Genomic DNA, 15,935 nt, shown 5'->3' with positions numbered 1-15,935 from the left:
TGGGCGGGCAGGCCTAGCTCAGCACATGCACTTAGAGTGCGCACGCACTTTCCACTGGGACACAGTGAAAGTGCGCAGAATCCCAAAAATCACCATTGCCAGGTCACCATTTAACGGCAAAAAGTCTAGGGGTGAACCTGCCCTAAGGGCCAAAGTCCAACAGGGACCTTTGAATCTAGTCAGAGTAAAAGGGTACACTCCTAAAATAACCCCTGCTCACCCCCTTGGTAGCTTGGCACAGGTCCTGCGACTCGCTTCCCGGTGATGCGACAGCATCTGCTGTGACGTCGATCCTCTTCTCCGGTGATGCGTGGTGCTTTGACAATGATGCGAGCTGCGACAGACCCTGCAACACACTTCCCGGTGATGTGGCAGCATCTTCTGTGACGTCGATCCTCTTCTCCTGCAATGTGAGGCACATCGGGGGCCCTGTGATGACTCAGCAGTTCTTGGGGGCCGCGACAGGCCCTGCGGCACGGTTCCCGATGATGTGGCAGCGTCTGCTGAGAAGTTGATCCTCTTCTCCGGCGATGCGAGGTGCTCTCAAGGTGTGAAGCAGCAGCAGCAGTTCTGCGTCATGCTTCTTGCTTGTGAGTTGTGCTTCCAGCTCCTTGCGATGCGCAGTTCCTCAAAAAGTCCAGCACAACTGCAGGCACTTCAAAAGAACTCTTGACTTCAGCAGGAGGCAAGCTCTTTTCTCAAGCCCTTGGATATCCTTACAAGATGATGAAAGTACACACAAAGTTCCTCTATCCTTTCTTTGGCAGTCAGGCAACCACTGCAGGCCAATCCCCCAAGCAGCACTTCAGCTTAGGGATAGTCTCTCCTCAGTCTCTCTGGTTCCACTCCTTAGCAAAGGTTTCTTCTTGTTGTCTAAAAGTGATCTAACGTTCTGGGGTTTGGTTCCCCTCTTTTATACACAGTTTATCTCTGTGCTCTGAAGGCAGGGAGGCCTTTGCCTAGTCCAAACCAGTTCTGGTCAGTCCTGGAGCAATCTGTTTACATGACTCCTTCTTTCCTTTCACAGTGGAGGGCAGAGACATCAGACATACCACAGGAGGTGGAGCCAGCATTGTGGAGGGAAGGCACAGCCCTATTCCGGTCCCAGGTGCAACTCCTCCCACCCATCTAGATGTAGATCTCTCTAATCATCCTGTGCTGACTCACCCTGTCTCCTGGAATCCCCCAGCCCCTGTCACTCAAACTCCAGACAAGAAATGCACAACCTAGCAGAGGCAGACTTCAATAACCAATGTCACTAAAACTATCATTCTGAGTTCAGGCATACTGAACTCAAATTTCTACCCAGTTCCATGAGTCAGTTAGGATTATAAGATGTAATAATCAAACTGCCCAATCTGGCCTTTGGGGAATAGTTGCCTTGCAATAGTGAAACACGAAAATGGCTGTAATTCACTATTAGGACATGCCACATACATCAGGGTGTGTCCTACCATAGGGGTGTCTGATATGAAGAAAAGGGAATGTTTAGGGACTGGCAATTGGGTGCACATGCCCAGTCAACATGTCAGTACCAGACTGCACACAGGCTCGGCAATGGCAGACCTGAGACACACTTTTACAGGCTGCTTTTGTGGGTGGCACAACCAGTGCTGCAAGCCCACCATCAGCATTTGGTGTACAAGCCCTGGGCGCACTCAGTGTACTGTACTAGTGTCTGTCAAGTAAAACAAACCAGCCAATCGTGGAGTCACTAATCCATACATCAAATTACAATAGGGAGCACTTGCACTGTGGCACTGCAGTTCTTGTCCTGTACTGTATGTAAATGTCACTACTTTCTTGGGAGAGGAAAGGTAGTTAAGACAAGGCAACAGATGAGCGCTGCGAGGCACAAAGGAAAAGAAGGAGAGGCAAGTGTTGGGGTTATTGAAAGGAAGGATAGAGAGACACAGATGGAGAAAGCTATCAACAGGAAGAAAATCAAGAGAAACGAGAAACAGGATTATAAGGTGTAAGGAACAAACTTAGGAGGGTTGAGGGGTATCTGAAGATGAGAGAAAGGCAGGTAGGGAAAGAATGACGGATAAAGTAAATAGAGTGGAGTAGAGACTAGGGAAAAGAGAAGAAAGAAAACCAGAGAATTGGGAACAAGAGGTGGAGCGAGAAAAAGGGAAAGAAACAGTGGCACGAGAGAAAAGGGAAAAATAAACAGGTGGAAGAATCAGAGGAGAAAAATGTAGGAGGCGTAAAAGACCAAAATGGAACAGGAAAAATATGGCCCTTAGAGAAAAAGGAGCAGAAGTTGAAAGTCATAAGGCGTAGAGGACAGAAATCATGCTAAACCCATCAGGGAGCTGGCACGCTGTATATTTAAATAAAAAGAACATTTCTTACCCCTGTCTGGAGTGCCCACTGTGTTCTCGCGCAGCGAGTAGTTTGAGTATATATTCACTGAAAAAACCATGGGCTACAGGTACGTTATAGTTAGAAATGAGCATTTAAAAAACCTTTGACAATCACTGAAAAAAACACAGGTTTCAGGGACGTTATAGTTAGATAGACATTTTACTCATGCAAAACCAGAGAAATTCAGCTGTTATAGTTAGTCCAGCTAACTATCACTTTCACCCCCTCAATGCACTGCTGATTACGTCACACAATACATCATTCATGACATGGTCTGTGACATCACTGATGGCATCAATGATGAAATCTCAAATTACATCACTTATGACATCACCGATGACATCATCTACGTGATAATCTGATGCACCTCCTCTTACCCTAATATAACCTTTGATACACCAACTCTAAAATACAGACTACCATTTTCGAAACCATAGACACACCAATACCAGTTAGTACATACCCACTCACTAATTCTAAGGTCTACACAAATATCCACTCATTCACTCATACAGTCACTCATACATGCAGTCAATCATCTATACGGCATTATCATATGCACTCGCATATCTATACAGACACTCGCACACCGCCACTCATCCATAGAGTTACTCACACTCCTAGTCAGTCATGCAAAGAATCACACTCCCATTTACTTACCTATACAGTTATACACACACCACCTCACCTATTCAAACATATACTAACACATACTTACACTGTTATACAATAACTAATACAAGCACACACTGATCCATACAGCCACTCTCACAATCACTCACTCCCACATTTATTCACTTATACACTCCAACACTCACATGTACTGCTTTCACATATGACGTTACTCACACATGTACCACTAAGGCATCCATTCACTCACCAACAAACCCATACACACACTCACCCACCCATACTGCCCTTCACAGATACAGTCTTGAACACATATATCCAGTGAATTATCCACTCACACATCTATGCACAGAGTCACACCCCCCACCCACCCACACAGACACTCAGGCACCCATACAGATACTCAGACAACCAATTAATAACCCATATAGATCCTCATTTAGCTACTCACCAACCCATGCAACCACTTACACACCAACTGACAAACTAAAGTGTGTTGATGTCTGTATCAGTCACTAACCCATGCATTCAGTAAGACACATTTAATTACTCACTTATACAGTCAGTCATGCATCTACTAAATCATCCATCCAGACACTTATACACCCACTCATTCTTCAGTACACCTTGGCATATATATAAAACATATTTAAACTTCATAGAAACACACAGTCTACTGTTGGGAATGTCAAAGCACCTTTCGGCTAAACCGGCTGTTCGCTCCCTTCACTGGGAATACTATATAAACTTTAATTTCATTTTCATTTTCAGGTTTCAGGCTGATTCATTAAGGAGCCGATTCTGATCTGGGTCGGAAATCACTCCGAACGAGCCAGATCTGGGGTGTTTTCCGACCGATCCGGACTCCAGCAGTCCGACCGAGTGAGTACGGTGCGGCAGCATGCTGTTGGACTCGTTTAGATCGGACTCCCATTGAAGTCAATGGGAGCCGGTCGTACAATGCATACATGGGCTCCCGTTGGCTGAATTGGTACGATATAGACAGGTGCGCCCCTACAGTGGGTACGCGTCAGTGCCATCCACACCGTACATGCCTGTGTTGGGGAGACCCATGGGTCTCCCCCTGTGTCAGAGCCGTAAGGCTCCGGGTAACAGGGGGTCCGATGCAGACCCCCAAAGTCCAGCTCCGGGAGCTATTGTGAGCCGGAAGCTCTGACTCAATCCGGCTGTCCGAATCGAGCATCGTACTTGCTCGGTCGGAATTTGCCTCCATTGCGCGCCACGGTTATCTTGTGGCTGAAACGTACGGAGCGGTTCGGACCCGGAAATGATTCAGACGGAGATATCACGCATGTTTGCATCGTACTTCGATATCCGGACCTGTGTACGAACCGGGCGGAAATTCAGCCTCAGAATCCGACACGCTAATCTCGAACCCGATTTGGAGCCCTTGCGACCGAGATCGGAAATGGCCCCTTAGTGTTACTTTCTATAGTGGAAACCAAGGAATCCATTGAGATTTGAAATGGGAAATGCAGCTTTTTGACCACCCATTAGGTGTTTCCACTATGATGGCTTTGCATGAAATTCAAAACAGCAAGAGTAAGCACAATATAAAAAAGTCTGCCAGGTGCTGTATGGATCCATAAACCTGCTCCAAAGTCATTAGGAAATACATTATTTTTTGCACACATTAAAAATGTGTCCTCCACATTGACTTTCTCTGCCCTGTATTAGCTCCTTCTCTTTTACTGCTGCTGATGTTTTAGCTCTTGTTTCTGTCAGCTCCTTTTCTGTTTGTGTGTTTATTGACTGCTACAGATGCGTCCACTCTACCATTCTGATATTCCTCACTTAAGGCCTCATTTACGAGAAGCAGCGTTGCACAACTTCTCAGTGCACATTCCTTGCGACACCAATGATGCGTCATATTTACAATATGATGCATCATGTCGCAAGGAAGGACAGATAGGTCAGTATATCTGACGTTTCTGTCAGTGCAAAAAGTGTCGCATTGCTGGAGTTGTGTCGGAAACCTGAACCAACTCCAGCAAGGTTTCTTTCACATGGGGCAAACCCCATGTGAAAGGGCCTGCATCAGCCTTACGCCTGTCATGAGGCAGGCATAAGGTTTTGACGCATTGGCGTCCTAGAAGTGGCACAGTGAAATCTCATAGATTTCGCTGCGCCACTCCTTTTACCCTTTTTTGTGGGGGTACACTCACCCTGCATACATTATACCTGCCACAGATATAATGTAGCGCAGGGGTTTACGAAGTCACACACCTATCTAGATGCATCACTTCATAAATATGGCACAACATGGCACATGTTTTACGCCACTGGTGTGTCAGAAAAAGTGAAACACTGGTGGCTCAAAAGTGACGCAGGGGCTCATAAATGAGCCCCTTAGCATCTACCATCTATCAGCTACCTCACATGTATATTACATCCGCATCACGGCAGTCCCAGAGCCTCCACTTGGTGATTTGACTCCCAGCCTGATTGTTGGTAGGACAAGGGCTAGTCACAGCCTCTCAACGCTGAGCAAAAGGTAAGTCACACAATGTACATTGTATTTTTATAACTCTTGACATTTCAACAGTCTCAATGTATATTTTGTGTTTCAGAGTCTCTCCTTAAATATCTTAACAGTGCTTCAGTTTCTGGGGGCCCCATTCTGAATCAGGGAGCTTGATATCTTCACCCCCCATTTGTCCTGGGCTACTAACCTACTATAATAATAGGAGTGAATCCAGGCCTACAATGTGAATAATAAAACAGTGAAAGTTTCAGAATCGAGCACGGCCAATCAAAAGAAAGCAGATGTTTCACCGATCTGAACCTCCGATGTGCAAAGTTCTGTGAACTAGGTTCTAACAATGGACGTTATTGGGCAGTGTGAAGGGGTGAATGTTTTTAGAATTCTAAAGATATTTAAAATGAATTAGCAACACAGGTGACACTTGATCTGCAAATGCAATAAACAAATACACTTAGCGCCTTGAGACGATCACGGGTATGTAGTGCGCTCTATAAGTGACTTGATTGATTGATAGTATGCTAATTCTAATCCTATTTTATCTTTTTGGGGGATTTAGATTTCAAAAACTCGAATATAAGGTGACCACATGAATGTATAAGTAAATAAACTTGATGAAGCTAATCAAACATCTTTACAGCTCCGTTATAAAAAGTAAAATAATTCTTGCATCAATACCGAAAACAAAAAAGCTCATTTACTGACAAAAGTGCATCAGTAATTTTTATTCCTGGAATTGATTGTCTCCCAATCAACTAAATCAATATATTCCTAGAATCAGGGTGTTTGGCTCCAGTGCCATTGAGGTCTATTTGTTGCCAGTTTACATCTGAGTTTCATTGCATCCCCAGCATGGTTCCTCATGGTTTTCATTGTGGTTAGAAAGTTCACAACCACCCTCTGAAGGGGACAGGTTAGAAAAGCAGGAGCACCTGGGGCCGAGAGGAACAGAACTACATGAGGTTGAATCCAATGGTGGATGTGAGGTCCTTTCTTGCATTCACACACAGCAAAGTAGGATCATAAGTGCACCATGGTTACCGTCCATCATGCAGGCGTGTCTTACACCAAGCTGCTATGACTTTGCAGAACAGAAATGTGCCATACAGTGGCATTTTACCAGTGCATACAAAGGTCATGCTCTTACCTTGTTGATCTATTTTGTTTGACCCAAGAGTTCCCATGATGTTGTTTTGAGCAGATGAAGATGGACCTACAAGGAGAAATGAGCACCAAGTCAGATGTGGCCAGAAAGTCCTAAGTAGTTAAAAAGAAGGATAACCAAATCCATCCTCATATTCACTGAAAGTGAAAGTGATATTTCAGCGAATAATTCCAGTGTTTAATATTTGTTGTACGGTGCCATTTCAAGGAAAATCAATGTTAAGAGAGTTTAAAAGGAAACACAGAGGTGTGACATGGTAAAGTAAACCAATTAAAGCTTCTCATGGACTCAGTAGGCACATTTCATTATAAACATTGTTATAGTTAAGTTGCAAATGTACATATATATATATTCACTGAAAAAACCATAGGTTTCAGGTCATATATAGTTAGGTATTAGCATTTAAAAAACCATTGAAATTGCTCCTATATAGTTAGTTGGACTAACTATATTTCGTGCACCCGCAATCCACTGCTGATGATGTCACATATTACATCATTCATGACATGGTCAGTGACATCACTGATGACATCACTGATGACATCTCAAATGACATCACTGATGACATCACTGATGACATCATTCATGTGATAATACGATGCACCTCCTCACACTCTAATCTAACCTTTGATACACCCAGTCTTAAATACAAACTACCATTCTTGAAACCATTGACACACCAATACCAATTACTACATACGAACTCACTGTAACAAATAGTAACAAATCTCACGAGGGTGCGTCGGACGTGCACGCAACGTAAGAGCTCCGTCCGCGCAACGTAAAAGCTTCGAGCGCTTACCCCCGAAAGTTTTAAAACCTTTAAATCGTTATGTCTACGTATTCATTGCACAATGTAAAGGTATACATTATCTGGGATAATAAAGAACATGTTAATTTAAACCATATATAACTTTATTAAAGCAATTATAAATCTCGCGAGGGTGCGTATTACGTAAGCGCATCGTAAGATGACGTAACCGCTCCATAAATAATACATAAACGCACCGTAAACTTACGTAAGCTTACGTAAACGCTCCGTAAGATTACGTTCTACCATTTGACCTGAACACAAGACATTTTATTGGTTTATAATACTTCCTACTCCAATTGTAGACAGACCCCTCCCATGTTCATCATTCTTCTTTGGCTTTCAGAGAAGCAACATCTACTTTCAACAGCTCCTGGCTTGTTTGGAAATGGTTGAACGTGAGGAATCACAACATTCTTCTTCAGAAGAATTTGTGGAAGAGGACCCCCATCCATCTAAAAAAGAGTCCATAGTCTGGAAGTTTTTTTCATTCCCAGAGGGTTTGAATAAAGTCAATGCACCGCATGTCACATGCAAAATCTGTGACACAGTATTGTCAAGAGGCAATCCAAATAAACAATACTCTTTTGGAACCTATAGCATGGAACGCCATGTTAAGAATATGCACCCCAACAATTGGGCAAGAGCTGTGGTGCGTAGATCTGAAGAGCAGGGATCTGCTCCTAGTACTTCAACAGCACCACCAATGCCAGCTTCCACGATTGCCAATATCCAGCCGGAATTGAAAAATCTAATGATGCAGTGCATACAGTGCAATAAATTAGTTGCCTTTGGACAACAGTCCGTAGAAGTTATTTTGCAGAAAAACAGGAGCCACAAGTGCACCAAATAAGTTTTTTTCTTTATTGTTCATAGTTTGTTCATGTTGAACAATTGTTTTGGTTATAAAGACCATTTTTTACACCGTTTTTCAAGCAACCCAAAAATAAATAAAAAATAAAACAGTTCTTTTTAGAACTACCTCTACTGGTCAATAGGAATCAATGGCAATTACCGAACCAGTAAATACCGATTTGGTAAAATAACTGAATTGTCAAGGGGGACAGGTTATCACTTTGACACCCTGTTGCACCCCTGATTCTAACTTGTGTGCCATGTCACACACATACATGCTCTTACGGCTTGTATGTGTGCCAAATGGCACAAATGTACATGCACAGATGTGCATGTACACAGGAAATCGTTATTTACCACCGAATAGTATTTGGTGGTAACTAACGAATACTTAAGAGCCTGTGGCACTGTTTTCAGTGCCACCTACATCTAAATTTACCAAGGAAGTGCACTGGGGAAAGTGGAGTGCCAATAAATTAAGGCTTACTAACAGGTAAGAAATGGATAACAGGGGAAAATCCACACTAGTAAGAAAAATATAAATCAAGCAGCAGTCGCATGTGGGAAGGCGGCTCCACGTAGCAGTAAGCAGTACATCAGCATTCACCTGAACTCAAAGAGCCGAAAGGGACAGCAGTCATTATTTTCTTACATTTCACAAAGTGCACGCCCTCCCTGCACAAAACAGTCAATTCCTTATGGTGAGTTGATCCGGATATGCAGAAATTGCAATGAGGATGCCCAGTGCAAGTCACATACAGAACAAACAATTCAGGGCTGATTAATAGGGGCTGTAAGAAGCCTGTTTTGAAACAGGCAGTAGCTAGAGCTGAAAAAGTTACATGGTGAAACACATTAAATGTAAAAACTAAGAACAAAATAGAATGTGTCTCTTTTATTACAACAAATTCTACCCTTTATCAGGAAGTCGTTAAAGTCTTACTTACACACTGGGGCTTTCTGAAGCATGTACACAGAGGGGGACATCTTCTTGGTGAAAAAACAAGTGTAATATGCAAAAGATGTAGGACCATTAGGGAAATGGTCTGCCCCAGCTACACACGGCCAAATATCTAACTGCAGGACACTTGGTTAAAACGATGTTAGGGTTTCTTTCCGAGTGGTGGTTGTTATATCTGTCACTTGGGTATGAAAAGCGAAAGTTTTAAATGCAACACTGAGATGACATACTATATAAGACACTATTTAAATTGCTCATCATCCTTTGTTGTCTATGTGAGTGTGTGTGTATGTGGGAAGATGTATGTAGGCAGCTCAACACGCCCACTAAAACACGCATACAGGAACAGAAAAGAACATGTCTGAGTGGGGATGTATCCTACTCTCTATCGTCACACCAATGCAAGTCGAAAACGACAGGGCAAATTTCAGCTTCCTTGCCATTGATGTAGTATCTCCAAAGTCAAACGGGAGGGGGCAGGGAAGTTTCCCTTCAACAGTAAGAAGCAAAATGGATTTGCAAACTGAGATCTGTGTACATGGGTCTCATTTCAGATAGTGCGTTTCACTATTTTCTGTAATTTGATGGATGTACTTCTTTTAGTAAAATGTAAATGTGAATATATATGACCCCTGTTAATTCTATAATGTATGAAACTGGGTTGTTCAGTATAGTTATTAGACACATTTAGGAGAGCCAAGACAAGGTTGTTATGCCCTCATGTGATGGTTGTCATTTGTGCATCCAATCGTTCTAGATTTATGTCAAGTTTGACCTGGATTGTTACAGACCAGTACTGTTCATAATAACATCATTGTTGTTGGGAATATAAAGGACATGTTTAGAAATGTTAGTACGTGTAGGTGACCTCTACTCAAGAGGTAAAGCACAACAGGAATTAAAACAATGATTATTGACCAATATGGATATGTGCACATATGTTTATAAGAGTGACAGGTGAAAACATGATTGGTTTAAAAAAGGTCTTTTTCTCAATCAAAATTACATGTTAATGAGCAGATAGATCTGCAACAACGAGGGGATGTATGAGTTGACACAAATAATGAGATTCCATTATGGCGCCGGATCTTTGCGGTCCAAAGTTATATCTCTGCTAAGGTTAGAGGCCTAGCAATACAAATCCAGAAATATGGTTTTACGCTGTGCACGCAACAAACGGCGGCCTTCCAAAATGTATACGGAAAAGTAATACATTGAGGGCGTCAAACAAATGGTCAATAGCAATTTACCAATGGTCTAGTTTATATCATCCTTCCTGAGTACCACGCGGGTATTTAAGATGAACGTAAGCACTTGATGTCTTTTTTCGACCCTTGTCAGAACTCGGTAGACATGCCTGATGGTATGGCCGAACACAAGTGAGTGCATGAGAGACATTTAATATGCTCAACCTTAGGGGAGGATATGTTGCTCCTTGTGAGTTTTTTAAGGTTAAAATAATTTGGGCAGAGGTCACTTTCCATATGACCAATATTGCACTAGATTGGGGGGCATGGTATTTAGAAAGTTACGACCCCACTGCATTTAGAGTTGTGTTGAATATGTTGAGTACGTTGTTCAGTTCTCTGTAGTGGCATTGTGTAGACTCTTTATGTGTCTATACAGCCCCAATAACAGGAAGTAAGTGAAGAAGAAAAACCATTAAATACTGTTAGCTTTGGGGGTCCCTAGTTGGCATAGGTAGATACCTGTGACAAAGATAGACCCTTGCGTCTAGTCAGGGTAATGGGGTACATTCCTAAAATAACCCCTGCCCACCCCCTTGGTAGCTTGGCACGAGCAGACACGCTTATCTTAGAGGCAGTGTGTAAAGCATTTGTGAACACATACAGTAATACAGTGACAACACTACAGATGGACACCACACAGGTTGTATATTAAAAATAAGTATCTTTTATATAGATTTAACACGACCACAAATGACAAAAATCCACAGTACCGTACTTAAAATGGTAGAATTAGCTTAGTTCTCTCTTGGATGTAAAATGCAACACTCTGAGTCAATGTACCTTAAAATGCGTAGCGCAATACAACAAAAGTATTGCAGGGAAGGTGATGCGTCAGTTCCTTACACACAGGAACTGTGATGTGCCAGTTCCCTACTGCTGCATAGGGGATGGTGATGCATTAGATCTTCTCTGCAAGGGGAGGTGCTGTATCGGTTTTTTACTGCGCTTCGGTGGTGATGTCGCGAGCAAAGCCGTCATACGATGAAGTTTTGGTGCAAAGAAATAAAGATGTTGTCTTCTTCTTGATGCGGAACACGACAGGTCCTGCGACACGCTTCAGGGTGATGCGGCGGCATCTGCTGCAACGTGATCCTCTTCTCCGGCGATGTGCTGTGCTTTGACAATGATGTGAGCCGCGACAGGCCCTGCAACTTGCTTCCCGGTGATGCGGCAGCGTCTGCTGCAACATCTATCCTCTTCTCCGGCAATGCAAGGCACTTAGGGGGCCCTGCAATGACTCAGCGGTTCTTGGGGGCCGCGACAGGCCCTGAAACACGCTTCCAGGTGATGCAGCGGCATCTGCTGTGACGTAGATCCTTTTCTCCGGCAATGCGAGGGTCTCTAGTGTTGGGAAGCGGCAGGGGCGGTTCTGCGTCACGCTTCTTGCTTGTGAGTCCGCTTCCAGCTCCTTCTGATGTGCAGTTTGTCAAAAAGTCCAGCACAACTGCAGGCACTTCAAAAGAACTCTTGGGGAGCTGGTGGGTGAAGTCTGTTGTGCCTGAGACTTCAGCAGGAGGCAAGCTCTTTTCTCAAGCCCTTGGAGATCCTTCCAAGTTGATGAAAGTACACACAAAGTTCCTTTCTCCTTTTTTTGGCAGTCAGGCAACCACAGTAGGCCAATCCCCCAAGCAGCACTTCAGTTAAGGGATAGTCTCTCCTCAGTCTCTCTGGTTCCACTCCTCATCAAAGGTTTCTTCTTGTTGTCCAAAAGTGATCTAAGGTTCTGGGGTTTGGGTCCCCTCTTTTATACACAGTTTCTCTTTGTGCTCTGAAGGCAGAGAGGCCTTTGCCTATTCCAAACCAGTTCTGGTCAGTCCTAGAGCACTCTGTTTACATGACTCCTTCTTTCCTTTCACAGTGCAGGGCAGAGACATCAGACGCCTCACAGGAGGTGGAGCCAGCATTGTCGAGGGAAGGCACAGCCCTATTCAGGTCCCAGGTCCAACTCCTCCCACCTATCTAGATGCATATCTCTCTATTCAGCCTGCACTGACTCACCCTGTCTCCTGGAATCTCCCATCCCCTGTCACTGAAACTCCAGACAAGGAATACACAACCTAGTAGAGGCAGGCTTGGATAGTTAGACAAGAAAATACCTACTTTCTAAAAGTGGTATTTTCAAACACAGAATGTTAAAAACAAATTCACTAAAAGGTGCAATTTATCATTCTAAGTTCAGGCATACTAAACTCGAATTTCTACCTAGTTCTCTGAGTCAGTTAGGATTAGAAGATGTCATAATCAAACTGCCCATTCTGGCCTATGGGGAATAGATAGCCTTGCAATAGTGAAAAACGAAAATGGCTGTAATTCACTATTAGGACATGCCACACACATGAGGGCTTGTCATACCTTATACTTACAAAGCACCCTGCCCTTGGGCCTACCATAGGGGTGTCTGATATGAAAAAAAGGGAAGGTTTACGGACTGGCAAGTGGTTGCTTGTGCCCATTCAACATGGCAGTACCAAACTGCACACAGGCTCTGCAATGGCAGACCTGAGACACACTTTAACAGGCTACTTCTGTGGGTGGCACAACCAGTGCTGCAAGCCCTCCAGTAGCATTTGGTTTACACGCCCTGGGTATACTCAGTGCACTGTACTAGGGTCTGACAAGTAAACCAAACCAGCCAATCATGCAATCACCAATCCATACATCAATTTACAATAGGGAGCACTTGCACGGTGGCACTGGACAGTAGTGGCACAGTGCCCAAAGCATCTAACGCCAGCAAAAACACATGAGGCAACAGCAAAAATGGAAGGGAGACCCACGTCAAGGTGCCAGTTCTAATACATGTCCCCTCCATCTGAAATGTGGGAAGAACTACCCTACCTCCTGGGAGTTCTCATCACTAAGGCGGACAAATCTGGACAGGCCATCAGCATTGGCGTGTTCTGTACCAGGGCGGTGTTCACCATGAAATCCATCCCCTGTAGGGAAATGGACCACCTCAACAGCTTTGGATTCTCACCCCTCATCTGCATCAGCCATCTAAGGGGCCTGTGGTCTGTCTGAACTCAGAAGTGAGTCCCAAACAGGTAGGGTCTCAGCTTCTTCAGTACCAAGACTACAGCAAATTTCTCAAGTTCAATAGCACTTTACCTCTGCTCCAGTAGAAGTAACCTCCTACTGATGATGGCTACCGGTTCATCTAGGCCCTCCTCGTTCATCTGGGACAAAACAACCGCCACATCATGCTTTGAAGCATCTGTCTGGACTATAAATTCTCTGGATAAGTTGGGTGCCATGAGCACGGGCGCCAGGCACATGCCAGCTTTCAGGGCCTCAAAAGCTTTCTGACAGGTGTCAGTCCAAATCACTTTCCTCGGATGCTTCCTGGAAGTCAGCTCCATCGAGGGTGCAACAATGTTGCCATACCCCTTGACAAACTGCCTGTAATGCCAGTAAGTCCTAAAAAGGCTTTCACCTCTGTCTGGGTTTTGGGGGCCCCCCAAGCCAGGATTTTTTCAATTTCGGGCTGTAGAGGCGCCACCTGGCTGCTCCTAACCTGGTGTCCCAAGTACACTACAGAACCCTGCCCGATCTGGCACTTACTCACCTTGATCATGAGGCCTGCCTTCCGCAGCGCCAACAACACTTCCCAGAGGTGGCGCAGATGTTCTTCCCAACTGGTGCTGAACACTGCGATGTCATCCAGGTAGGTGGCACTGATCTCTTCCAGTCCAGCCAACACCTGGTTGGCCAACCTCTGAAAGGTGGCAAGGGCATTCTTTGTCCCAAAGGGCATAACCCGGAACTGGTAGTGCAGATCTGGTGTGGAGAAAGCTGACCACTGAAGTACTGGGTTTTTCGGAACCCAGCGGTGCCAGGGAACACACCCTAAGACTTCGAGTTCTTCCTGTTTCAGACTACAGAAACACAGAGTCTTCTTGGTGAAGTCAAAGATCGAATTTATTGGCTGCAGCCAGTAACAGGTATCCTAGAAGTACAACACGGTGTATATTCTCAGGAGACTGCTCCAACTTACAAAGCTAGCCATCCCTTTTATACAAAATATTATGCTTTAGGCAAACATTCCTTATTTTACAGTTGACCATACACATATTTTTACAACAAAGAAAGAGCAGAGTCATGATGACAAGCCCATTTTTCAGTTTTGTTCAGCCCACAATAAATTACCCGACAAGGCCCAACATTTTCATCAGATATCGGCGGACCCCCAATAAAATCGGCATCTCCTCCTCGTAAAGCAAGTCATAAAGTAAGAAACAGAGACAGGTGTGTGTAAGATTAGGCATGGTTTGTATGCGATGAAAGGTTTATGGTATGTTGTGCCTTGATACTAATCTCGATCGGCCACTGGAAAAGGAGCTGGCCGAACAGGTTAGGCTTCAGGCAGTGGAGGCAGCTTGCCCAGGTCACACAAAAGTCAGCAAAGGTGTACGTGTCCTTAAGACTCGTTTTGGCCTTAGTCATCGGCCTATGTGAGGGCAATCCCAAAATGGCTTCTATGCACAAAATGGAACCCGAGGGTTCAGGACGGAATCCCTGATTTCAGGGTGATCTCGTGACTCGAACACGACAAAAATACTCGTATATAGTATACTCGTCATTCTCGGTCTATTGATACTAAAATCGCCATGATACGACGATGTTTATGACATGGGTGCAGAATTTTCAGTACCACACCTCTCTTTGGCCCCATCAGTCAATGCGATCTGCCAGTACCCAGACATTAGGTCGAACGTGCTGAGGTACCGTGCTGCCCTAGCCGATCAATGAGCTCATCAGCTCTGTTGATTGGGTGCACATCAGTCCTTGTGACTGAATAGAGCCCTCGGTGGTCCACACAGAACCGTAGTTCTGGTGTGGCACCCGGTTCGGCAGCCTTTGGGACCAAGACCACTGGGCTGGCTCAAGGACTGTTAGAGGACTCAATCACCCCTAACGCAAGCATCTTTGAGACCTCCTCTTTGATGCAAGCTCTCACCCTGTCAGTCACCCTGTAAGGTGTGCGCTTCACAGGAAGACTACCCCCAGTGTCTACATCATGGATGCACCAATAAGTGACACCGGGAACCAGGGAGAACAATCAGAAAACTGTCCCAGCAACTGCCGGCAGTCATTCTGTTGCTCAGGGGTCAGGGTGGAAGAGAGGTTCACACCATTCACTTACCCATCTCGCCCTTTTGCAGACAGGAGGTCAGCAAGAGGCTCGGTCTCCTCCGACATTTTAACATCTGTCACTAGGCGCATGCCCACTTCAGACCTCTCCAAATGGGGCTTCAGGCGGTTGACATGCAGGATCCTCAAGGGGTTCTTGGGAGACCGCAAGTCTGCCAAGTAGGTAACAAGACTTTAGCGCTCCACCACCTCAAATGGTCTGGTCCAATTAACCTGGAGCGCGCAGGTCTCCACTGGGG

General features: G+C 44.7%; 1 protein-coding gene across 1 annotated transcript in view; it reads right to left on the bottom strand.

Moving 5' to 3' along the window:
* Window positions 1–15,692, bottom strand: part of LOC144826878 (GTPase IMAP family member 3-like) — a 38,985-nt gene extending 23,293 nt beyond the window's left edge. The window contains exons 1-2 of the mRNA XM_078685336.1: window positions 15,689–15,692; window positions 6,651–6,716 (exon numbers count right to left, since the gene is read on the bottom strand). Of these exons, the coding sequence (XP_078541462.1) occupies window positions 6,651–6,716; window positions 15,689–15,692 (70 nt within the window). The remainder of the gene's footprint in view (window positions 1–6,650; window positions 6,717–15,688) is intronic.
* Window positions 15,693–15,935: the final 243 nt, after the last annotated feature.

This window comes from Lissotriton helveticus, chromosome 4_1, assembly GCF_964261635.1.
Source record: "Lissotriton helveticus chromosome 4_1, aLisHel1.1, whole genome shotgun sequence".
NCBI lineage: Eukaryota > Metazoa > Chordata > Amphibia > Caudata > Salamandridae > Lissotriton > Lissotriton helveticus.
Note: the sequence above shows the minus strand (reverse complement) of the source record. Positions and strands in the feature narration are given on the sequence as shown.